The sequence below is a fragment of the Nyctereutes procyonoides genome, unplaced genomic scaffold (genome assembly GCF_905146905.1).
Source record: "Nyctereutes procyonoides isolate TBG_1078 unplaced genomic scaffold, NYPRO_anot_genome, whole genome shotgun sequence".
Lineage (NCBI taxonomy): Eukaryota > Metazoa > Chordata > Mammalia > Carnivora > Canidae > Nyctereutes > Nyctereutes procyonoides.
Genome location: NW_026575132.1, coordinates 32,620,892 through 32,647,029, shown reverse-complemented (window position 1 = coordinate 32,647,029; position 26,138 = coordinate 32,620,892). Strand labels below are relative to the sequence as shown.

The 26,138-nt window shown below is 41.0% G+C and overlaps 1 protein-coding gene and 1 pseudogene across 3 annotated transcripts in view; one reads left to right on the top strand and one right to left on the bottom strand.

Moving 5' to 3' along the window:
* ERCC6 (ERCC excision repair 6, chromatin remodeling factor) overlaps positions 1–25,870 on the top strand; it is a 75,450-nt gene extending 49,580 nt beyond the window's left edge. Inside the window, exons 8-20 of one of the 3 annotated variants that reach the window (XM_055345137.1) lie at positions 3,757–3,927; positions 4,374–4,550; positions 8,699–8,815; positions 12,605–12,700; positions 14,720–14,932; positions 15,371–15,481; positions 15,906–16,025; positions 16,534–16,628; positions 18,164–18,309; positions 18,395–19,093; positions 20,599–20,803; positions 21,385–21,463; positions 22,593–25,870. In XM_055345137.1, coding sequence (XP_055201112.1) covers positions 3,757–3,927; positions 4,374–4,550; positions 8,699–8,815; positions 12,605–12,700; positions 14,720–14,932; positions 15,371–15,481; positions 15,906–16,025; positions 16,534–16,628; positions 18,164–18,309; positions 18,395–19,093; positions 20,599–20,803; positions 21,385–21,463; positions 22,593–23,012 — 2,649 coding nt within the window. In that variant the 3' untranslated portion in view covers positions 23,013–25,870. The remainder of the gene's footprint in view (positions 1–3,756; positions 3,928–4,373; positions 4,551–8,698; positions 8,816–12,604; positions 12,701–14,719; positions 14,933–15,370; positions 15,482–15,905; positions 16,026–16,533; positions 16,629–18,163; positions 18,310–18,394; positions 19,094–20,598; positions 20,804–21,384; positions 21,464–22,592) is intronic. The other 2 variants (XM_055345134.1, XM_055345135.1) reach the window with 2 other exon arrangements.
* LOC129522763 (histone H3.3A-like) lies at positions 311–1,216 on the bottom strand (annotated as a pseudogene).
* Positions 25,871–26,138: the final 268 nt, after the last annotated feature.

Here is a 26,138-nt window from a genome sequence, read left to right as displayed (position 1 = left end):
ACATGTACTTGCGGGATCCCTGGGTGGCGCAGCGGTTTGGCGCCTGCCTTTGGCCCAGGGCGCGATCCTGGAGACCCGGGATCGAATCCCCACATCGGGCTCCCAGTGCATGGAGCCTGCTTCTGCCTCTCTCTCTCTCTCTCTCTCTCTCTCTCTCTCTCTCTGTGTGTGACTATCATAAATAAATAAATTTAAAAAAAAATTTAAAAAAAAATAAAAAAAAAAACGTACTTGCATGTGGGACAACTCAGTTAGAAAAGTATAGTGAATGGATGGAATCTACTGTATGATAAAAATGCTACAAACACCATTTAGTTGCCATCAATAAGAAATTTACTTGTTTTAAAAAAATCCAAATGCTGGCATTGTCCAGAAAAATTTAACAGGTTTATTCATAATTGTTATAAAGTTGAACTGCTGAAACGTGTTCACTGAAACATTTTGACTTGCATTAATGCTTTATGTCCCGCATTTATATTAAAAATTCACACACAAATGAAAATGGAAAAACTGCCAATACCTGATTTCTGTCCCCTATTTTTCCACTTGCAATCATATACTTAGGTACCTTTTGACCCCATGGAAAAAAAATATCTAACGTTCAGAGAACTACCAATAACAGGAAGAAGAGGAAAAAAAATTTTTTTTTTTTTAAAGAATGAAATGTTTTCCATCATAGTGGATTCTTAAGCACGTTCTCCACGTATGCGGCGTGCTAGCTGTGTCTTTTGGCATAATTGTGACACGTTTGGCATGGATAGCACACAGGTTGGTGTCTTCAAAGAGGCCCACCGGATAGGCCTCACTTGCCTCCTGCAAAGCACCAATAGCTGCACTCTGGAAGCGCAGATCTGTTTTGAAGTCCTGAGCAATTTCTCGCACCAGACGCTGGAAAGGAAGTTTGCGGATCAGAAGTTCAGTGGACATCTGATAACGTCTAATTTCACGGAGTGCCACAGTACCAGGCCTGTAACGATGAGGTTTCTTCACCCCTCCAGTAGAGGGCGCACTCTTGCGAGCGGCTTTTGTAGCCAGTTGCTTCCTCAGTGCTTTACCACCAGTCGATTTGCGGGCAGTCTCCTTTGTACGAGCCATGGTACAGAGACCTCCTTACTTACCCCCCTTCTCCTTCGGCTGGAGCTCGGTGAGCTAGAGGCGGCGCTGGAGTTGGCGAGCAACGGCGGCGCGGCGGCGGCTGCGAACACCTCTTGTCTCGTATTTACGTTGAAGTAGCAGCTATGGATCAGTAGACAGGCTTGTTTTTCACAAATGTAATCCATCCTGTTTCTCTTTCACAGGGTTGTTCACATTTTCTTTTTCTGGTTTTTAAAAAAGCGAACATGGACAGCCCCAGTGGCTCAGCAGTTTAGCGCCGCCTTCGGCCCAGGGTGTGATCTGGAGACCCGGGATCAAGTCCCACATCAGGCTCTCTGCATGGAACCTGCTTCTCCCTCTGCCTCTCTCTCTCTGTGCCTCTCGTGAATAAATAAATAAATAAATAAATAAATAAATAAATAAATAAATAAATAAATAAATAATAAATGAATGAATTAATAAATAAATAAATAAATAAAGCAAGCAAGCGGACAGTATCTGTCGCCTGTGCCCTTTTCTACCCTTGGACAGGGCGAGATTTAATAAAAGTACACTTTTATTTTCTCCTGTTCTTGCTCTAGGTTTTGTTAAACTAAACAGGAATTATAGTGACACTTAAAAATATATCTGTTTTTATATTTTAGATTTATTCTTAATGGTTTCATTAATATTTAAAACAATGTTTTAATATTTGCTTGCTGTTTTAATACAGGTTTCCCTGCTATCCAAAAGTAGAGCATTCCTATAAAACCTTTCATACACTGGAATGGCTTCAAGTAAAGAAGTACTTACTGTTAATTTATATGGAAAAGTTTTTTTTAGCATTCCTAGACCCAAATAATAATCTCTCTTAGGCCTTTCTGATACCTTAGGGCACATCTTGCTAACATGCACAAAATAAATCAGGATAATGTGCAGATGCTTCACAGACCCAGTTCAAAGCTGCAGCGCTTGCTGCCCAGATGCCAAGTGTAGTTCCTGGGGAAGAAGCTTGGTGGCACCACTCTCATGCTGGGGGGGTGCTGCCTCTGTAATGGCTCTCTTCGAAACAAAGACTGAATGCTATTTTTGCTTTTACCTTTCTTCATAAAAGAGTAAATCCTCTTTGGCTTTCTTTTGGTTGGCAAAAACAAATACTAATGTAGGTCTTCCCGTAAAAGTGAAGTGGCCTAACTGAACTTTGGAAAAGCAGAGGATACCTATAATTTATTTTAAGAACTTATGTACATATTACATGTAATTTTCCCTTAATTTCTTTTTTCTTTCACTGTTAAGTATGAGGCAGTGATGCCTAATATTTAGTTAAAGACTAGCTTTGGAGTTGGCTACCTGTCTACATTCAGATCATGACTCCATCCCTTACCAGCTCTGTGACCTGGTATATTATTACAGTTTCCTCCTCAGTAAGAAGGACCTCTGTCCTTTTTCAGGGAGCTACTGGGAGTGCTCTGTCTGTGATGAGCATTCTAAGTCAGGGAGCTCTGCTGTCTACTGTTCTGCAGCATGCTGTGTGTTCCAGACACACTTTCTTCTGCCCTTGGAAAAGGATGGTGGTCTTTAAGTGACCACACCCCTGTACTTGCTGGATATATAGCATTCTGTACCTAGCCTATCTCTTGCTGGTTTATTTTCTGTTTTTTGCCTGTCTGGAGGTGGAATTTATTTTTTTCTCTCAAGCATGATTGCTGGTTTGGATCAGTGTAGAACTCCAGGGTCAAAGCTTTTCCCCTAGAATTATGGAAAGATTCTCTCTTTGCTTTCTGACAATTTTAGTGTAATAGAAGAGATGTCCAACTCGTCTGGAGCCTTTTTCCTCGGAAGGGAATCTTTTCTTCTTCTGTTTTGTTCTGACTAGAAGCTGCAGCATTTTCTTTACTTTGGGAATTCTAGTAGGTATATGCCTAGGGCTTGTTGTCTTTTCAGTGTTTCTGCCTGACACTCCATTACATTTTGCTCTATACACTCTTGTTTCTCCTCAGAACTTTTTTCTGTCTTTAAAAAAAAATTGCTTTTATATCTTTTTTATTCTTTCCTCTTGGAATTAGTATTCTACATCGATAGAGTGCCCAGATTTGTCTTTCTTGTCTCCCTGGCTTTTCTCTCATTTTCTTTTCTGGTTTAAAAATAATCACTTCCCAGGCAGGCCCCATGGCTCAGTGGTTTAGCGCTGCCTTCAGCCCAGGGCGTGGTCCTGGAGACCCAGGCTCGAGTTCCAAACAGGGAGCCTGCTTCTCCCTCTATGTCTCTGACTCTGTGTGTGATTCATGAATAAATAAATAAAAATCTAAAAAAAAAAAAAAAGAATCGCTTCCCATATATCTTGTTATTTTAACAAGAATTGACACAAAGGTTATTTTAGAAAGATAAATATTGGATAAGTGTTTACATATTATAACTTTTTCTGGTTTTCTTTTGAGGTTCCCCCTGCCTTTAATAGTAGATACTGTAGTCCGTGTTTACCAGTTACAGATTAATGAAACATAAAGTGAACTTCCAGTGCTGATGTGTAGAATTGTAATTTTATGTATTATGTTTGTATACGTATCTTAAAAATGCATTAGATTACATCATTGAAAGATTGCCGTTTAAAGAATTCTGCTCATTTAGTTCATTTAAATGAACTTCTTTAAAACTGGCTTTACTATTTTATCATGATTTTAGGAGAAACTAATTCGAGATATTGCTCATTGTCATGGCATTTTGATCACTTCTTACTCTTACATTCGGCTGATGCAAGATGACATTAGCAGGCATGACTGGCACTATGTAATCTTGGACGAGGGACACAAAATTCGAAATCCAAATGCTGCTGTCACCCTTGCTTGCAAACAGGTATGGCCTTTTATAACAAGGGAGATTTCCACGTGGAAAATGATACTTTAGAATAAACTCTGCTTTTAGTAACACATTTACTGATTCTTATGCCTTTGCATAAGGAATTTGAAATACATGTTTTGCCTTAATGCAGAAAGTTCTTTACTCTTGTACATAATCATGGTTTTAAAAATTCTGATTGTTCACATTACTGACTGTCTCTCTAGAGATCAATTGTTAGAATGTAACCAAATCCAAGTCTGAATCCTAGTATTCAGTTTGAACAAGAAAAATCCTTCCCTATTTGTCTTTTCTATGTAAAATGTCTACATTTTGGAGATGACTAAAACAACATGTAAAAGTGTTAAATAACAACATTTCATGGGAATATTTTGGGTTAGGGATGGTGATCATCTCTTGAAAAGTGAATTTAATAAAAAAAGTGTTTTCTTTCCTCCAAATAGTTCCGTACCCCTCATCGCATCATCTTGTCTGGCTCACCAATGCAAAATAACCTCCGGGAGCTGTGGTCGCTCTTTGACTTCATCTTCCCAGGAAAATTAGGCACATTGCCCGTGTTCATGGAGCAGTTCTCAGTCCCCATCACCATGGGGGGATATTCAAATGCCTCCCCAGTACAGGTAACGTATTAGGCAGGTAACACTTTTAGGCATTTTAATATTTAAAGTGTTCCTACTAAATACTTTGTAGCCAGGTCATTTATAATATAAGGGAAATTGCCAAACTTGTAAACTGGTATTTGCCCAAAGTCACAAAATTATTTTTGCTGGACAGCTCATATTTTTCCAGATGAGTTTTAAAAAAATCATGTGTAGCATTCAAAAGCAGTCAGAAATTATGAAACAAGAATGAATCAGTTCTGGACACCATATAATTTAGTGTATTTTATAAGATTGTATAAAAACTTAGAAAAGGGGAAGCTAGGGAAGATGGAGTTGTTCAGAGAGGACTTAATGCAACACTTGTGTCCCTTCACCTGATTCTGGGAAAACAGGTCAAGAAGAGCGGGGGCATTCTAGATTAGGGCAGCAGTGTGAACATAGCCGTGTTGTGTGGCCACGGGCAGTGAAGAAACATGCCTGATTACACTAGAGATGCTTGTAGGGTAGCAGGGAAGGTACAGATGCCAGAAACAGGGGCCTTGAAAGGGAGGCAGAGGCTCTTAGGCAGCTGAGCAGGAGGCTGGAAGACGGTTGCTCTCGGAGGGTCACTCAGGCTGCAGGTGGTGATGGGATAGAGGCTGGCTTTGAGACACCTGCAGGAATTGTTAGGGGTGAGGGTGATGAAGACCTGGACCCAGACTTGGGTAGTGGCTCTGAGAAAGAGGATAGAGAGAAAAAGTTCCAAGTGGGGTCTTTTTTGGCAGAACAAACAAGACGTGGGGGCTGATAAGATAAAGGAAGTGGGGTGGAGGTGGTGAGCTTGTTAGAGCTAAGTCCTGAGGTTTTAGACCTGGGTGACTGGTAGAAAGCAGTTGTGTCACAGACAGGAACATCAGGAGGCTGACCTGAGGGCAGTTTGTGGCATTTGGAAGCAGGCCTCAGCCTTGGTGAGGGGCATAGCCCTCAGGCGGGGCCTGTGCCCGCCAGGTCATGACCAAGTCAGAAATAAAGCCATCCACCAAGAGAAACATTTCCATGTTTACAAATATTTAATGAAAGAATTTTAAAATTAGGGGATTATCAAAAAGCATTTTAAAAGCTTTTACATTTTGAGGTAGAATGATTTGTAACTAACTTTTATATAAGCCTCTTCCTCCACTGAATTCCCACTGTCCTTCATTTATACCAGTCTTGGAGAAATTTTTATTTTGAACTAGTTTTACCTTAACAGAAAGTTGCACGAATTAGAAAAAGAACTCCCATACTCTTCCCTAGATTCTCCAGGTGTTAGCCTTTGCTGACATTTGCTGCATTGGCTTTATCTTCCCTTCCCTCCCTCTTCTTTCCTCACTCTTTGCGTGTGCACACAGATTTAAACTGTTTTTCGGGCATCATTGGAGAGCAGGTTGTAGACATTCTGTCCCTTTCCTCCCAGCCCTTCGGTGTGTATTTCCTAAGAACAAGGATATCACCCTACCTGACCACATAGAAACATCCAAATCAGGAAGAAGTTTAGCACCAAGGTCTAGTCTCTAGGCATTCATGTTTGCCAGGAGTTCTGGTAGTTGCCCTGTCTCTTTAGTCCTCCTTTAATCTGCAGCAGTTCCTATATTCTTGCTTTGCCTTTCACGACTTTCAGATCTTCCCAAACTACAGGCTTCTTACTTTGTAGGATGTGCCTCGCTTTGGATTTGTCTTCCATGCTCTGTGACTTGTCTTTCTCAGTGCTTCACATCCGGAGGCATAAGCTGTCGGCCTCTCCTTCCTTGGTGGTAGTAGTTAGTGGTGTCTGGTTATTTGGGTAAGGTGGTATTTACCAAATTTCTAAATGGTGGTATTTAGCAGATTTCAAAGTTGACCCCTTCCTTTGGAATTAAAATCATTTTTAGTGAGAGACTTGGAGACCTTGCAAACATGTTATCTTTCTTCACTGACATCCTTGTTTCAGAAGTCTGCGTACTTACTCATTTTCCCTTTGTAGGTTATAACAGAGCTCTTGTTTTTGTATTTGTTTTTTTGTTTAAGTCCATGGTTGCCATAAGTTACTGAATCCCACGAAGATAGTCTGTCAGCAGATATTTATTATGTCAGGCTCTGGGGCTAAAATGATGAGAGGTGGCTGGCAATCAGAACCTTCCCTTGAATAGCATTCCCCCTCTAGTGGGATGATCATAGTACAGGGAAATGAGGACTATGATCAGGGGAGATATCCAATATCAGAGCTTGTGGGAGTCAGGAAAGGCTTCCTAGAGGAGGGATGACTACATGAGGCTGAGGGAGGGTAAGGGGGAAGAACTGTAACTGCCAAGAACGTGGCCTGCTTCTTGGCTTTGCGTGTTAAGCTTAAGGTTTAGATCTGAAAAGAACCTCCCCATTTCTTGCTCAAGGTTATTGAGACTCAGTGGTTTGGTGACTGGCCTAAGGTCACTCGGCTCTGGAACAGGGACAACTGGGGAGTGGTTATTACTCTGCCTTGTCAGGAATAGGAAGGAAGGACAGGCATGCTCAGCTAGGTTTCCATGGCACTGGGGAGCTGGGAGTGATAGTTAAGAGGAATACAGTTGGGTCCCCACCTTTTGTGTACTCACAGAGAGATAACAAGGCAGATGGGAAGTAAATAGAGGGTCAGCTTTATTGCCCGAAGCACAGGATTGCCTAGGAAAGGGACTGAGAATGTGGCTGGATATCAAGGCTGAGGCTGGTGTTTAGTCTTCCTTACTGTCCCATCCCCAGCTCTTCCCAGAGTTTTAGTTCTTCCTCTGAAGGAGAATTAGGTGTCACATCCCTAGCCACTATGAGCTCTGACCTCTGTGAGTTCACCACAGCGGGCCAGGAACAGGGAGGAGTGGCAGAAGGATCCAGAGAGGTACAGACAGGAGAGAGAGTCAGAAGGGGCAGCCAGGCCACTCATCACCCCAGCCCTGGTTTTCCAGCATTATTGTCCAGCTCACTCGTGCTTCTGGGGGAGAGAAATGTGGGTAGAGGTGGAGATGTAGAGACTTCTCTTAACATACTGTATATATTTTTAGGAAGAATTTAAACAGTGTACTTGCTTCCTTGGTAGGACTGTAAGGTCTTGTTAAATTTTGAAATTTTTCATCTCTGTATTACAAACCATAATATGGTCATCATCTTAAGGGTAGTTTTGTCTGAATGATACATTTATTAGGTTACCTGTAACTAAAAGTTGTTGATTAATTGAACTTGTTACTCTTTGCTATTCCAAGTAAATCCTGTTTTTTATTTTAAAATGTTTTTTGCTATGTTAATTTCTTAACATGGAGTTTTCTCTGTTATGGTCAAGCTCTTTTTATTGTCATTCATTTTGCAGCTAACTTTGTTAAATTTAGATTTTGGTTGGAATTTTTCTTGTTCCATTAAATACTAATTTACTAGGTTGTTAAGCCTATTTAGATTTTTTTAAGTATCAATAATTTATTGAATTCTTTGTTTGCCTTTAAGTGAATTGCAGAGGGAGAGTTTCCTGAGCTATGGGTCTTTGTTTTTCTGCGTACAGTTAATACCCATCTCATGTGGCTATGCTCCATTACAGAACCATATGCTCCATCTCAGGGTAGAGTGACCTTTCATTTCTGGGATCATAGGGCTTTTCTTGAACTTACTCTCCCAAGTCCCCAGTGGGCAGTAATCCCTGCTTATTATCTGGTTGCTCCCATGGCTGCAGCTTTCCCCTAGAGTTAGCTTTTGATCTGCAGTCTTGCAGTGCAGCAGTTCCTTTGTAGCTTTTGGAGAATGCAAGATTATAAACAGATTTATTTGAAAGCCGTTTTTTCCCTAGAGGGTAGTCGAGAACCAAAGAAATCTCTACTTTAGGGTCTAAGAGTATAATCATAATCATAATCATAATTGTTATTAAAGCAAAGTATGGAGGAGGAATAGGGCACAAAATTACCAGTTCTTTTGTTATACATTTTGGTTAATAAGTTTTTTTTTTTTTTTTTTTTTTTACTGATGATATCTTATGAAAGATACCACCATCTGGAGTATATGGAACTTATTTTTCCAAACCATTTTCTAACTATTCCCAGCCAATTTTGTATAACCATAGGTCATTAGAAAAATTGTCTTAAACTTTGGAATCAATTGAGAGGTAAGAACAAATGCATCTATCAAACATAAGTAATTGTCCTTTTCTCTTATTAAAGGTTAAAACTGCTTATAAATGTGCATGTGTCTTACGAGATACCATAAATCCATACCTGCTTCGGAGAATGAAGTCAGATGTCAAAATGAGCCTTTCTTTGCCAGATAAAAATGAACAGGTCTGTAATCCAGGAATTATCAAACCAATCCTAATGCATGGGTGCACCTGTCTGTTTACATGTGCTTTTCACATGCAGAATTGGTGAGGCTAACAGGTATGGTTGCTGGTGCTACAGGGCAGCTGGTTTATATCTATATATACCTGTCTGTGGTAGGTGAGCCTGCTGTCGCATCTGCCCTCAGCAAGACTCTTCCTTGGTCTATAGGCTTTGATCTTTCTCTTATTAACACAGAGATCCCTGCAGCTGCACTTTTGAACTTCTCCATTTTCCTCAAACCCTCCAACTCATTCATGTTACGAATCAGGTACCAGTCATGTTCATGGGAGATAGTAGTGAACAGTGCAACTGCTTATTCTCATGGATCTCACATTCATTCTTGAGGAGAGACAGTCATAGACACATATGACACATGGCAAGTAGCAGTAATGTGGAGGAATCAATGAGCAGGATAAGAGGATATATCAGTTGATAAAGAGATGACTGTGGGCATGTAGGGCCATGGTTTGGGGAAGTGGGCTTCTTATAAGGAATGATGAGAAGTCTCTCTGATAAACAGACATTTGAGCAAAGGCCTAAAGAAGGTAAAGGAAGTGAATCATGGTTGGTTTCGGAAGAAGAGTATTCCAGGTCGATGGAAATGGAAGGTTGTTGGTACCTCCAAGGACCAGCAGGGAAGGCAGTGTGGCCTGAGGGCAGGAAGAAGGATGAGAGCCCATGGAGGGAGAAGTCAGTAAGGTGGCTAGATCACCAAGGCCTACTGGTCATGGTGAAGACTTCAGATTTTACTGGGAGTGAGGAGGCATTTCATGGAGATACTAAGCCAAGGAGTGATGTCATCTAACCTAAGCTGTAAAAGGGACACCCTTTTAAAGCTTATCCTAGTGTTCTGTTATCTCAACAGATGACTGCACCCTCTTTGCAACATCCAAAAGTAAATACATTGTAGATTCTCAGTGGTGAGACTAGAAAGGATCTTGGAGATGTGTCACCAAGGCTGCTTGTATCCCTGTCCCCAACCTCCCTACCCCCAAACCCTTGATCTTAACATTCCCCTTACCAGTCTTCTTTTCCCATCAGTGTCATGGGCTGCAGTGCTCTTGCTATGGCTGATTCCAGATTCATCTGTTATTGTGCTGTTTTATTTGTCCTTACTCCTGCTCTCATTTCTTTGCTCCACATCCTCATAAACTAGCGCAGCCAGTGTCTGACTGGTTTCCCAGCCGTTGGCACTCTCCACTCCAGTATTGCACAGTGTTACACTCAGTATTGCACAGTGTTACTGGATTAGTTTTCCAAGGCTCATCTTTCTACTGTCCTGCCTGCATATCCCTCTGCCCATCAAGAATCCTGATTTAGCTCATTTGCACCAATTTATTTTCACTATGGAGTCCCAGAATGACTCTTCTTTGTAATCCATGTAGCAGCCAAGGCAAATGGCTTGGAAACAGTTCCTGTTTTCCAAACATGTGCCTCTTGTTTTTCCATTAACATGTCATGTTCCCTCTACCTTGGTCTCCACCCTGCTGCACCCACCCACCCCATCCCCCAGCAAACCCACACACAAAAGTTGTAAGATCCCACTAGGCTCTTGACTAGATAGAACTGCTTGGGAGTGGGACTTTGTCCTACTCACCTTAAAGTGCTATGTAAGAACTGAAACAGTTATTTGCAGACACTAAGCATGTGGTGAATAATTAGTTCAGTTAACCTTGTGGTTAACAGAGGAAAGGCTTTTCTCTTTTGCCATTGTATTTAAAAGACTGAAACAAATTTAAGAAATCAAGAGATAGAAATACTCAGGTTCATATTTTCAAAAGATTACTCCAGCAGGATATGAAAGCATTGGGGGAGGAAGGATAACAAAGACAAAGGGATGAGTTAGCTGGTCCTTCCAGAGTCCATGGAGGGGAGGGTAAGCCTGAATTGCAGAGGGCAGTGGGGCTGGCAGGTGCTTCCCAGGTTTCCTGTTTAGATGCTGGGTTGGATCTGCTGCCAGATGCTTTAAAAGGACAGAGCATGGAAGAGATAGTTGTGTTTTATTCGGTTCATTTGAAGTGCCCATGGCACATCTGCTTGCCCAAAAGGCAGTTATAAATGGGTCTTGGGTTCTTAGGAGAGTTGTAGGGGGGATGTAGTTGTGACCTCTGAGCAGGGAAGGTGTGAAACTTATGAGCAGAGATGAGGTTGCCCAAGGTGCATACACAGAACATGCAGAGAAAAGCTGCAGTGTTGTGGATATGGTTTCAGGAGGGGCTAGCTGGGAGGACAGGAGGCCTAGACAGAAAGGCAGGTGGTAGGGTAGAGGAAGTGGAATCATGAGGCCTAGGGGCTCAGTGTGGCTGGCTGCTAGGAAGTCATTATTGAGCTTGTCCACAGCACTTTCTCAGCAGACATACCCTCCAGGCTTGTGCTGGGACCAGGAGAGGCTGAAAGCCAAGGATGTGGGGATGATAATTATATGTAATCCTTTCAGGGAGTTCCACCATCAGTTTTTGAAGAGTCTAAGGTGGTGGAGCACTGTTGAGAGGAAGAAGTGAGGGTTTTCAGATCTGGTATGAAAGTCAAGCGTTGTCCTAGAATCCAGAACAGGGAGCTAGGTGTTCCCTTGAAAATAAAGGGAAACAAAGTGAGGTGGATAAAGTGGATAAATTTTACGGAGTGAAAATTAGAGGATCATGACTGATAGCTTCAGTTTCTGTTTTTATTTTTGTCTCTTTAAGATTTTTATTTGTTTGAGACAGTGTGAGAGAGAGTGCATGAGCGGGGGGTCAGGGGAGAGGGGAAAAAAAACCGCAGACTCCTCACTGAGCAGGGAGCTGTACCTGGGGCCTGATCCCAGGACCCCAGGATCATGACCTGAGCCAAAGGCAGATATCTAACCCACTGAGACACCCAGCTGTCCCCGTTTGATTGTTTTTAAGTAGAGGTAGAGACAAAGGTGAGTAGGTGCGTGGGTGGCTTGGGGAGAATGAGGAGTGTTGTCACAGCCATTCTGGGTTTATAGAATGCACTGAGCAAGGAGTACATAGAAAATTCCCCTGGAGACCAGGAGCAGGCCACTGCCCAGAGGAGTGATATTCTCCAGCAGCACTCAGCACTTAGCATAAAGGAACAGAGATGACAGGTATTTGAGTCATTCTTCATTTGGAAGTCCTCAAGGCAGATGTAGTGAGTGGCAAAGGGATAGCTAAAGGATAAGATCCTGGGTTTATGACTAGCCAAGGAATAGGGTCAAGCCATGAGGTGATGGCAGTGGACATGAAAGAGAGGAGGATTGAGAGGCAGAAGGTCAAGGAACATTCTGGCATGGAGTAACAGACACAGTTGGGCACAGATAGGTCAGGTAAACTTGGGAACCTGTGCTTCAACCTCCAGGAAAGGGGGCAAGTCAGGAGAGGGCAGGGTCCCTGTCAGATGTGCTGAAGTGAAGTGTGGGTGAGGGGCATGGGTGGTGACTGCTAAGAGGCTAGGATGGAGGAGGGCTTGTGCACCTGGTCCTGAACTTTGTTGTGAGAAGGAAACCAGTCTTCAGGGACTATTGGGATAGTGGGTGGGGACCAGAAGGTGGATGGACAGGAAAAGTGGAGGGGCTGTTGAGAAGGGGTGACACTATGTCCTTGTTTAGCTCTGAGATGTGGCACTGTTTTGGCTTTTTAAAATAAGTGGTACATTGTTAAAATTGTATACATTGTGCTTTTTTTGGTTAGAAAGTTTTGTTGATATTTTAATTATTTATTATTATTATTTTTTAATTCTATGGAGTTTTTTTTCTCCCCTCCTCCATAGGTCTTATTTTGCCGTCTTACAGAGGAGCAACATAAAGTCTACCAAAATTTTATCGATTCTAAAGAAGTTTACAGAATTCTCAATGGAGACATGCAGGTCAGCTAAATAACAGAAACTGGAGAAATGAATTGTGGAGTCAGGAAGCAGGGGAGGAAAGGAAACTAGTACTAGTCATATTTCACTGGTAACTCTTGGAAACATTTGGGTGTGAACAATCACTTAATTCAGAGCCCTTCCAGAAGTAAGAGAATGCAGTTATATTTGAGCACATGTCTTTTTGCCTGTATTGCAGCACAGTTACACTTGAACCCCACCCACATCACATGGTTTAGCAGGTCTGTAGCGGTGAGTCCGGCAGGGATGCATGGTCCTAGGCAGAACACAGGGAAGTGGCCTCTGGACTGCTGGGGTTAGCAGGTGCATGAAGGAAGAATTATTATTATAAATATTTGTGTAAGTAATTAAATTCTAGTTGTTGGCAATACTCAGCAATAGATGTTGATATGTTCAATAAGCATATGTAGTAGGTTTATAATCAGCATATACTTTGAAGCTCCATATGAACTATTCAGTTTCTTTGTGCTTCAGGATCCTAAAGTATGAATTGTGATTTATTAGACACACGAAACTTCCTTAGTCTTGGGTCTCTTCTCACAGGAGGTACAGCTGAGTATCAAGCACTATACTCTGAAACACACTCTCCTACTTATACACAGAGGTTGGTAAAGAGATGACTGTGGGTAGCATGGCTGCTTGGGTCCCATCACATCTTTTTCTTCCAATTGAACTCATTTCAGTTCTAGCCATGGCTTACCATTTCTCTTCATTCTGTCTTTGACCTCTATGGGAGGTTCTTAAATCATTCACATTTACTCAGCTCTCCTAAGTCTACCCTTAACTTATTATCTTCATGCTCCTCCAAGTTGTGAAGCCTTAATTGGTCTAGATTAGCACTGACTTGTGGATACAGAATGTAAGCTGCATGTATGATTTTTAAATTGTCCTAATAGTCACATTAAAAAAGGTAAAGAGAAAAACAGGTGAAGTCAATTTTGGTAATGAATTTTATTTAGCCTGATATATCTAAAAATGTTATTTTAATACATAATCAAAAATTTCTAATTATGAATGCGATATTATTACCTCCTAAAAAAACTGTATCTCCAAAATATTTTACATTTGTAGCACATCTCAACTTAGATTAGCTCTCTGTGGCTTGGGGCCACTGTACTGGAAGCACAGATCTAGAGGTTGACAGAGGAGTTACAGATGATTCTTGGGGGAGTTCTGAAATATTCTTGATTTATTTAGATTTTTAATTATTTAAGTGTTTGTGAGTTAGAACTACCATACTCTTTGATTATTGGCTTAACTTACGTTTATTCTTTTTCTCCTTGAGCTTTTGTACACATGAACTTGATTTGAGTCACACTTGGGAAGCTGTGAAGGATGCCCTCATGCTGGGGTCTGGAGGGCAGGCCCTCCTGGTCTCCTCCTATGCCCTTCTGCTGTGTGAACCATCCTCATATCTTTCCCATTTGTGTATTTCCCATGCAGATGTTTTCTGATATTCTAATGTATAGGTAGATGAAACTTCCACCACTGATTTATGTTAAACTACAGAACTTTTAGTGAGGAGTACTTAGTGTAGTATTTGAATGCATTTGCTAAGTCATCTGCCTGATTTCTCCAAATTTAGATGGGCATTACACTTTTTTTAAGATAGAAGATGAGTCATTTTTTTATATGCTGTGAACTGCATATCTTTCTTTCTAGTGAGAGAAAAGAAATAATCAGCAATTGAATATGAACAGTAGATGTTTGGTCCCATAGAATGTTTTTGTTTCCAGAGAACTTCCCTTATCAAGAATTTACATGGTAGGGATCCCTGGGTGGTGCAGCGGTTTAGCGCCTGCCTTTGGCCCAGGGCGCAATCCTGGAGACCTGGGATCGAATCCCACGTCGGGCTCCCGGTGCATGGAGCCTGCTTCTCCCTCTGCCTATGTCTCTGCCTCTCTCTCTCTCTCACTGTGTGTGCCTATCATGAATAAAAAAAAAAAAAAAAAAGAATTTACATGGCATAATCCAAATGCACATAATTCTTTTATACCATAGATTTTCTCTGGACTTGTAGCCCTAAGAAAAATCTGCAACCATCCTGATCTTTTTTCTGGAGGCCCGAAGAATCTCAAAGCTATTCCAGATGATGAAGAAGAAGATCAGTTTGGGTACTGGAAACGTTCTGGGAAAATGATAGTAGTTGAGTCCTTGTTGAAAATATGGCACAAGCAGGGTCAACGAGTATTGCTATTTTCTCAGTCAAGACAAGTGAGTATACAGACTTTGTAGAGAAACAATTTGATTTTTTAAGACTTACAACCAGTTATTAAGAAAATGGGATATAATCTAAAATAATCATTCTAAAAGCAAATTCACCTGCTGATACTGAAGTGGCAGCCTACAAATCTCTTTGGGAGCTTGAAGAGTTGGTGTCCAGAAGTTGACTCTTTTGAAAGGTGTACCATGTGGTTCTAGGGTGTGGGCAAGTTTGGATTTGATCTCAGATAGATACCTTGTAAGAATTAATAGTAAGGAAATACCAAAAATACTCTTGTAGTAGTAATATTTATCTGCCTCAAAGCAAGAAGCTCCTTTTAATTTAAACCTATCGGGGAAGGCATGACTGTTTAGACAAATTTGGACATACTCACTGGAGGTGTATATTTGATTTTTAAACTGTTATCCCCTATCCCCTCTTCCAAACAGATGTTGGACATACTTGAAGTATTCCTGAGAGCCCAGAAGTATTCTTACCTCAAAATGGATGGTACCACTGCAATAGCTTCAAGACAACCACTGATTACAAGATATAATGAGGTAACAAGTGAATTTAACAGTAAAGTCAAATAGTGCTACTCCATGCAGGGGAAGGAAGAATAGCCTCACCCACCTGCGCCCTGCTTATACTGGGATGGGCAGCAGGTAAAGAGAGACATTCTGCTTTTAACTCTGGGTATTCTTAGATATGTGTGTGTGTATGTGTGTGTGTGTGTGTGTGTGTGTGTGTGTAAAGAAAGAATGTGTATTTCTTCTTGAAAAGCCAATTCTGAGATATTGCCAATATAATTGGTATTAAAAACAGGAGCTATGAGATGGGATCTTGACTGACCAGCAGTCTCTAGGACATAAGCCATCCTTTGTATTGGGAAGAGGTTTCCATGTGCAGAATATGTAAAGATAGAGGTGAAGAGCTGTAACTAGTCTTAAATGTGCATACCAGATGTTGTGCATCTTACTCTAGGACACATCCATATTTGTGTTTCTTCTGACCACCCGGGTGGGTGGCATCGGAGTCAACCTGACAGGGGCTAATAGAGTCATTATCTATGATCCCGACTGGAACCCAAGCACAGATACACAGGTAAAGGAGTGTGTGAGTGACATACAATTGAGTGGCCAGCACTTGGGAGGGGCCTTCGGTGCCCCTGTCCGTTTCTGCATAGGGCTCCCATTTTGGTTGTTGCCTAGGCCTCGGCATGGAGGAAGACCCTGTCTAGCCTCATAGTTGGGAAGAGTCTTTAGCAGTTTATCTGTAGCATTCATCACTACATCTGGGGTACAAAGAAAGTGCATAAAGTACAAATAAACACATTGTTTTTTAGATAGAGATGGCTAAATATGTCTTTGTCACCTGCCTGTTTATCTTCCTTAGTATACCTTAGCTATATATTAGTGTCATTAGCTAGAATTTTAGCTTTGGCAAGGAAAGGAAGCAGCCAGCTGTCTCTGTTTCTTTTAGTTGCAGCCTTGTCATTGGGAAGGGCGCTTGTCCATGGGAAGAGCGCTTGTCCTTGGGAAGGGCACTTGTCATTGGGAAGGGTGCTTGTCATTGGGAAGGGCACTTGTTGAGATGTATCTCTCTGCCATAGGCCCGGGAGCGAGCATGGAGGATAGGCCAGAAGAAGCAGGTGACGGTGTACAGGCTTCTGACTGCGGGTACCATTGAAGAAAAGATTTACCACCGGTCAGTACAGATACCTGCCCGCTCTGTGACTGGAGACTGCTGTCCTGGCTGTAGTGTGTGCAGGATGTAGATATAGAAGTATGCCACCAGGATTTTGAGCTGGGAATTTTTAAAATGTATTGCTCTAAAAAAGTATCTTCAGGGATCCCTGGGTGGCGCAGTGGTTTGGCGCCTGCCTTTGGCCCGGGGCACGATCCTGGAGACCCGGGATCGAATCCCACGTCGGGCTCCCGGTGCATGGAGCCTGCTTCTCCCTCTGCCTGTGTCTCTGCCTCTCTCTCTCTCTGTGTGACTATCATGAATAAATAAATAAAATCTTTAAAAAAAAAGATTAAAAAAAAAAGTATTTTCATCTTAGAGCAATAGTTACTATAACTTAAAGGATATATGGGGGTTCTGTTTTGTTTTTGTATTTTTTTCTTTCTCATTAAAGTAAATTTATTATTGTGAGTTTTTTAAAAATATCTTTGAATCCAATCATTTTTCTACCTTATTAAACATCAAGGACTACTTATGTGTAAACTTCATCTTAATTGTTATTTAAGAGAAATATATCGTTCACTATAGTGAACCATCTTTTTTTCAGAAAAATTTTAAGAAGTGACAAAGTTGAAATACCTGATGGAATTTTCACATACCATTGCAGCTGTGATGAGCATGGGTAGCCTGGTGATTTTGGGCTCAAATACCCCTAAGCGAGAGGTTGACCAGGATACCTGTTTCTTTCTCCATCCCTCTGTACAATGTGTAGGTGTTTAGGCGAGGGCCCCTTTAACAGTGGGGTGGAGATAATGCCACCTTCTCCCCATCCTCTGCCGAAGACTTTATTCTTGAGCTGCGCCCCAGCTTTTCAGTAGAGGCTCCCTGCTTTCCACCATGCACTGGGCCATTCCCAGATAGGGTGTGTGTTCTTCAGGCTCTTATTCTGAGAGGACAAAAGACTAGCTATATCCTGTGAGGGAGAGCTTCCCCTTAGATGTGCTTTAGCCTTGGGGGGAATAGTGGGGGAGACTGCTTTGTAGGGATGTCTGGGCAGGAGTGACAGTGGTGTAGAGGTTCAGTATAGAGTATGAAACAGCAGGCAGAAGGTGGGTAAAATGGCTTCAAGTGAAAGCTTTGTAAAGCCCAGGTAAGAAGTTTCCTGAATCCCATCACAGAAGGGTCCTCAGAAAGGTAGGGCAGGGGACTTTTGGTCCAGCAGTCCAGGAAGCCAACTCCTTCCACCTCAGAGGGGCTGTGAGTCACATGATTGTATGTAGAGAGGTGTTTCCTGACATGTGATGAATATTGGAGATTGAAAAAGCTCACTGGGTATAAATAATAAGTTACTCTGTAATTTAAATTCTGTAAAGCGTGGGGGACCACCTGATATTTTATGTACTTTCTGAATTGTAATTTTTCAAGGTGAAAAGTTTGGGGATGATTTAGATATTTGTTCAGCTACAGTTATCATACCTTTCATATTGTTTTATAACTAGGATTTTGAGGTACAGCTAAACATTGTTTTCTATCAGTTTAATTTTTTATCTTTTTAGACAAATTTTCAAGCAGTTTCTGACAAACAGAGTGCTGAAAGATCCTAAGCAAAGGCGATTTTTCAAGTCCAACGATCTTTATGAGCTGTTCACTCTGACGAGTCCTGGTGCATCCCAGAGCACTGAAACAAGTGCTATTTTTGCAGGTATTACATAAAATAATTTAACTTAAAGTAATAAATTACAGAAGAATTATGTAATGTAGCTTGAGTGTGTTTTACCCCTTTACAGGAACTGGTTCAGAAGTTCAGACTCCGAAACTCCATTTAAAAAGAAAACTTCCACCGGCCTTTGGAGCAGACCATAATATTCCAATATGCAGAAAGTTCCCTGATTCTAATGCATCCACAAATGATACCACATCATCTGAAGAGAAATTTACAGCTAAAGGAGCTGGAGTAAATGCAATAACTTCTGATCAAGGCGATCCTTTGAAAGATGCCCCCCAAACTCCTAGGAATCTCACTGGTAGTGGTGGACCTGAAGAAAAGACAAAGGCGGTACCTATACTAGAGGAGTTGTCTGTGACTAGTGGACGTGTGGATTGTTCCAGACCAAGAACTAGCAAAATGGATGGGCTATCTAGTGAGGAAAGCATCCATGAAAAGCAGGGTCTTTCTGACAGAAGAGAAAGCTGCCAGGCTCAAACAGAACCTCTTCAGGAGAATAAGGAGTCGGAAAATAATTTTTCAAAGCACAAGTCAAAAACAAAACATAGTGTGCTGGAAGAAGAGACCCTGGAGCAACTTCAGAGGCCGAAGTCAAAGCCTAAGAACACTAAGCATTGTAGAGATGCCAGGTTTGAAGGAACCCGAATTCCACACCTGGTGAAGAAAAGACAGTACCAGAAGCAGGACAGTGAAATTGAGAGTGAGACCAGTGAACAGAGCAATGATGATTATGTCTTGGAAAAGCTTTTCAAAAAGTCAGGTAATGTTTTTGCTGAATTTGCCACAAGTGTGCTGGGAACAGGTGAGGAGTAGGCCATTTCTAGCAGTGGCAGACTTTACTCACAGGGCACAGTGGGCTCTCAGCTGGAGGTATTTTATTCTTCTAAAATTCAGATTTTGTATTGACATTTTGACAATAGTATTCACCTGTCTTTTCTGAAGACCTAGAGGAATTTGAAACTTTGACTTATAGCCACATACAGAAGGGTGCAGTGCTTTAAGTAGGTTTGTACTACCTGAACAGTAGTAATAGGAAGGTTCTGTACATGCTGTATTTATCTGATTTTTCAACCGCAGAGATTAACAGTCATGGGGGAGAGGCAGAGGCATGGCCAGAGGTAGGCACTCTGGAAATAGAAAAGCTGATCACTAATAGATTGCTAAATGTCAAGGGAGAGAAAACTCAGGAAAGCAGATTCAACAGTTGCTCAGGACTGGGGAGGAGCAGCCCAGCACAGCTTAGTTGTTCCTGGGGGTGTCGGCCTGTTGTTCAGGCCAGTGTGATGGCCCTGAGTTACCAGAGATCACTATTTGTGGTTCTTGGTTTGGGAAGGCCAGGTTTCTCTACGGCATTTCAGAGAGAAACCATCTGAGCCTGATACTATACCATAAGAAAGTTTATTGGTAACTTTCTACTCTTCCTGCTGTTACTAGCCTGTTTCCCTAGGAGATTATCTCTTTTGTCTAGTTTTCAAGGTTTTTGCACAGAGGCATTAAAAATATTCTTATAATAATTTTTTAAAATTTGCTTCTGTTTCAAGATAATTTCTCCCTTGTCATTTCTGACTTTTAGTATTTCCACCAACCCTTTTTTGGTCAGGTTAAGCTAGTGGTTGGTCTATTTTGTGATTTTTTAAAAAATAAACTATTTTAATTTATTAATTAGATCTAGGGTTGTTCTCTATCTTACTAGTTTTTGTTTTTATCTTTATTCCTTGTGCTTTGTTTTGTTGTGTTTTGTTGAGTTTTTTGGCTCAATTTTTATAAGAATCTTTGACTTGGAAATTTAATTCATTTGTTTTTATTCTTTCATTTTATTGATATACATATATTTAAGGCTATGAATTTTCCAGTGATAAACTGCATTAAATTCTGCTGATAAGTAGCATTTTCATGATCATTACTTTTTAGAAATTTTATAATTCTGGTTTCTGTTTTTATATTTATTCCTTCAATAGAGAATTGATGAATAGAAGGCTTTAAATTTTTCCAGATAGCAAGGATGTTGAAGTTGCGTTGACAAAGGCTTATGCTTCAATTATTATAAAACAGGGATAGTCAGTAGTTCGTGCTTTGTCGGGTAGTGATGAGGGCTAAGTGGTGATCACATTTATAATGTTCCTGGGTCATAATAGTCAACTTGGCAAATAGCTACAAGTGTTCAGTATTTTTTCTCTACCCACAATATATTAGATTATACAGAAGAAAAAATATGATTGTGTACAAACTGGAATAATATGTCACTGTTTCCTTTGTTCTTGCTAGTCGGTGTGCACAGTGTCATGAGACATGATGCTATCATGGATGGAGCTGATCCAGATTATGTGCTGGTGGAGGCAGAGGCCAACCGAGTGGCCCAGGATGCTCTGAAAGCGCTGAGGCTCTCTCGTCAGCAATGTCTGGGGGCATCGTCTGGTGTTCCCACCTGGACGGGCCACAGGGGCATTTCTGGTGCGCCAGCAGGCATAAAGTAAGACATTACTGCTCTGCCATGCATGTGAGGAGGTCAGACCATGTAGGCTAGCAGTAAAGTCAGGGCAGGCGTGCTAGAAAATCTCTCAGGGAGGGGTCAGGTCAGCCAGATTTGCGTGACTTGGCAAAAAACATTTATAATCTTACGTTCTTCCTTACATTGTCCCCTGCTCTCCAAAGCTGAGTTTTCAGGGAGAAAACTGTTTTGTTTTGTTTAAGAGATGATGTTAACAATAAGAGATACAGAGTAGTGATTACACTTTAATGAGATGATCAGCGTTGTTCAGCAGTCAGTAACTACTGTGCTATTTGGTATGCTCGTTTAGAATAATTCCCTATCTCGAATTTGACAGTACTTTCCATCATATGTTGAACAAGTTATTGAGAGGTTCTGACTTGAGACTCTTACTAGGAGAGTAAAGGAGAAAAATTGAAGGGAATGAGCGGCATGGCTGTGGAAGAATAATCATGCAGAAGAAAATTTTTCCAGGAGAAGATTAAGTTGTTGAAAGGGAAATTTTGTCTCTCAATCACAAAAGCAAACATTTTATCTACTGTGTGATTCTTTTCCTTTTTTAGGAGTAGATTTGGTCAGAAAAGGAATTCCAAGTTCTCTATGCAGCATCCTTCTTCAGCATCGTCAAAGGAGAAATGCCAGGTAATGTGAAAGCCTTGATAATTTTTGGGTGTGAGACTTATTTGACTGAATTGCCATGAAAATTTAACCTGATGGGGATATGAGGAAAACCGCTGGCATAATGACACCTGGTATTTGTGTTGTATGCTCTAATTAATGAAGCACTTTCATTTGAAGCTGAAAGGGCCAGACAGCTTTGTAAAAGACAAAGTCTTGAACCCAACTCCATAGCAGAATCTCTGTTTTGCTCTCTGAAAGTCAGGGAATAAGTATGTGTTAGTTGCTGCCCAGGCAGCCTGCTCCATCCAGAGGTGAATACCAGCTCCACAGAGCACTGCCCTCTAGAATGAAGGTCATGAAAACCACCTGGAATGTTGTTTGTATTAACTGGCTGCTGGAGCCTTGTGCCTGTCCTTCCCTGTCCTGTAACCCCCCCGGATGCCTTGAGTGCTTCACTGAGTAAAGACTAGAGCAAACTCTATCATTCACTGCTCTCTCTTCGGTCTTTTCTGCTCAATGGTTATGTTACTGATAAAAGTTGAAGACTCCCAAGTTGAAGACTCCCAAGTTCAGAATCCTATTTTAGATTAATATGAACACATTTAGGGATAGAGAACCTTTTTCGACTTCCCGTGTTGTGTTCTTTTAACATTAGAGATAGTGAAGAAAAATCAGATTTGTGGTGGTGTTTTAGGGCAAAAGATGAGAAAGAGTCAAAAGCTGTAAAAGTAAAGAGAAGGAAGTACAGCTCTGCTATTGTTCCTTATCCCACAGTGCCTGGAGTAGGGTGTCCTGGGGTGAGAGGAAGGACAGGAAAAGCCTGCAGAACCCGTGCCTCCTGGAACTGGCTTTCCCACCAAAGGGAGGCTCAGTGCCCTACCCTGCCCCCCACCTCTCACCACACAGAATGATGATGCAGGGAAGAGTGTAGTTTGGGGGATTTGGGTTTTTAAAGAAATGTTCTTTAATGGTGGGTAGATTTCAGTGCTTGACTTGCTCCCTGTCTCTTTCTGTTCCACGGCATCTCCTTCCTTCCTGGCAGCCTCATTGCCATGGGCTCGAGTGTTTGTGGCTCCTCAGGGCCTTTGGGAAAATAGTGAGAGCATGAACTAGAAGCTGGTGTGTCACTGCAGTGGTTTTCTTTATCCAGGATGGTGTCCCAAGAAAAGATGGAAAGGATAATGCTTCTGAGCACTTCAGTGGAAAAGTGGAAGATGCAGAGTCTTCACCTGGGGCTCTCCCTTCATCTTCACTGTTGGCTAAAATGAGAGCTAGGAACCACCTGATTCTGCCACAGCGGCTGGAAAGTGAAATTGCACACCAAGAGGCTCCTGCTCCACCACCCCCCACCACGGAACACGATGACCTGCTGGTGGAAATGAGAAACTTCATTGCTTTTCAGGCCCGTGTGGATGGCCAGGCAAGCACTCAGGAGATACTACAGGAGTTTGAATCAAAGCTGTCAGCCTCACAGTCTTGTGTCTTTCGACAACTGTTGAGAAATCTATGTACTTTTCATAGAACTTCTAGTGGCGAAGGAATTTGGAAACTTAAGCCAGAATACTGCTGACCAACATTATTTTTTAAATTCTCAGTTTCCTAATGGAAATTTCTGATTATTAATCCTGTGATTAATTATCATGTTTGTCAACAAGTTGGCATCATTTGATGTTTACTTTGAATGATACCTACCTCATAATTTAAAACTTTAAGGAAGAAGAAATTCATCTCCAAAACTTAAAAGTTTTAAAAATACTTGGGTTGATATTTTTATTTTGACACCATGAATTAAATGCATTATAAAATCAGGGGCCTAACAGTTAATCCTTGGATTGCATTTGTTCCTTTATCCAAAAGATGCCATCAGGGAGCACATTGCTGTTCATTTAGATGTTTGTAGGCCAGATATCTCAAGAATTATTTTTATTGCTGCTAAAATCATGTCTTATGTTCAGTCAGACCTATTCAATAAATTAGTTCACCAGTATCTGATAACAGATATTTATTTTTGGTGCATGGCTTTTAAACGTTTAAATTTATCATTTCCTACCCATAAAAAATCAGACTTGTCTTTTAAATATATTAATTGCCTTTAAACGGTCTTCCTTTTAAGGTACTGATAAATCGGCACATATTTTCATTAGTAAAGCATGAAATAGCGTGGTAATAAATGAGGAGACCTATATTTGCAGAAGGTTTAGTGTACTCAGCTTATAATGGCTTTACTTTAAGCAAAGGGCATCTTTTCTTCCACTACAGGGACTTTGGTTTTAGGAAAATAAAATTTATTATCTTGAAAAAACTACACAAAAACTTAAGCAGAACCAAAAGCAAGTACAAATAAAACAGCCTAAAAAAAAACCTCAAAACAAAAAAACAAATAAAACAGCCAACATACATATGCACACAGTGTTACTCTAGACCACAGCCAACATGTCATGGTTGCCTTGTAGTGACCACTGTTGGGGCCTGTGCTCTCTGCTTACCCGCAGGGAGATGACTTTGAGTGTTTTAAATTTTATTTATTGTTTGCTTTTCTACGGATGCTGATTACTTTGTATTGGGCACTGTTGTTCTCCTTATGTATTATTATCTTCTTTCCAGTTGTCCTTTGCATTCACTGTGACTCTCCTAGAGGTTTGGTTTTCAGCGGTTTTCTGGCTATTGCTTATGTGTTTATAGTTCTGTGATGGTATTGTTTTGATCCTTACTTTGTTCCCTTAGCCTTGATTTTCTTGTTTCCTTCTCATTGTTTTATCAGCTCTGAAGTCTTGTTTTCTTAAATTCATTACATTGTTTAAATTTTTTCTAGAGATGTTACAGTGCAGTTTGTTCCTTGGGTTCTCTTTGGCATGCTGTTTTTCCGCTCTGCTTTTTCTGTATCATGCTTACCTTCCTCCCAAGCCGTTTACTTATGTTGCAGATGAGCAGCTCTGTCCATATTTGTATACTCTTCCCTGTGACCCAGAGAGAAGGGATTTGGGTTTGGGGATTGGGAAAAGCCTCTGCTGGGGACCATGCCACTCTGGTTGGAGGATTTATGTTTTACATCTCCATTTTGAGATTTTGTTAAATAGCTTGGGCCAAAGAGCCCTCCCTGTAGGCAGGATGTGTCATAGAGTCATGATTCTCACCAGGATTTTCTGCTGCTTTTTTTTTTTGAATTCTGGCTTACTCATTTTATTCTGTATTTAGAGTGATACATTAGAGGAAGAAGATTCTATTATTGTTTGCTGTCATTATCTAGAAGTCATAGAAGGGATTTTTAAACAGCTCAATAAATCCTAAACTTGAGAATTTGGCTCAGAAGGGAGTCAAAACTCATGACTGTTTTGTTTCTGGGAAATTCTTTTTTTTATTTTTATTTTTGTGATCATTAGCCTGTAAGAAAATTGCTTTCCCCCTATTCTCAGATTGAATGCAGTTCATTATCTTTCTGAAATCTGAACTCTACTGAGTGAGAGAAGTTGTAGCCTTCTCATCCAATAGAAAATACCATCAAAAGCTATGATGGAGTAAAAGCAGGGTGGTCCTCACCTTAGTTTGTGTCTCTGCTCTGCCACCAACGTGCTGAGACGTTGGGCAGGTTGCTGCCCTGCCTGTGTCTCAGTATGGACACGTATCAAGATTGTCATCATGCCTCCAAGGTAGATAGGCTTAGAGGAAGATGGTTTTAACAATAGAGAGTAACTTATTCATTTAGATACAATCCACTTTCTGGAACTTTAAAAGCTTTGTGCAATGTAGATAGATTTAATGTAGTTAGTGTGTTATATTGGTACCAAGCTACAGTAAAGGATTTTAAATTTTGTGAAATTTTAAGACTTCCTTAGTTCATACATGAATATACTATCACTGTTTTAAAAATTTCAGGCAGTACTTTGTCTCCTCACTGTTCCTGCTCCCATTCCAGAGATAAGGATTTTATTCAGTGTGTGTTCTTTCAGGCTGTTTGCCATGTATTTGCAAAGACACCTCCTTCCTTCACTAACAAGGTTCTGGAGTTTTACCTGGATGCATGGCTGCTCAGCTGAAGACTCCGCTTCCCTGCCTCCCTTAGAGTTAATTGTGGCCCCGTGACTGGGCAGTGGGATGTACGTGGAACTTCCAGAATGGGCCCTTAAATAAGGGAGTGGGGTATGCTCCTTTTTGGGTGAAATTCCAGGGGGAGCTTAAGCTACATATGGAAGCTACAGAGGTGGTGTGTTGAGCCTGGAGAACCTGGCCTGCCAGCCTTGAACTGCTTTCCTTCTACCTGTTATTTAAGACCAAAATAAATTCCTGACTTGCTTAAACCACTGTCTTTTGGAGTCTCTTTTATTACCGAACTAACTTTGCTTTATATATGTGATTTAATGTAGATGGGATTTGTATCATCCTTACTATTTTGCAGCTAGCTTTTCATTTAATGTTATATGCAAGACATCTTTTCATCCCTGCAATTATATCTCTACCTTCATGGAGTTGCTGTATTAAAAATGATACAGATATTTTGAATTTTTTAAAAAGGTTTTATAATTTTAATTTAATTAACATATACTGTATTAGTGGTTTCAGAGGTAGAATTCAGTGATTCATCAGTTGTATACAACACCAAGCGCATGTTACTTCAAGTGCCCTCCTTAATGCCCACCACCCAGTTACCCCATCCCCCCACCTACCCCCTCAGTTTGTTTCCTATAGTTGAGTATCTTAT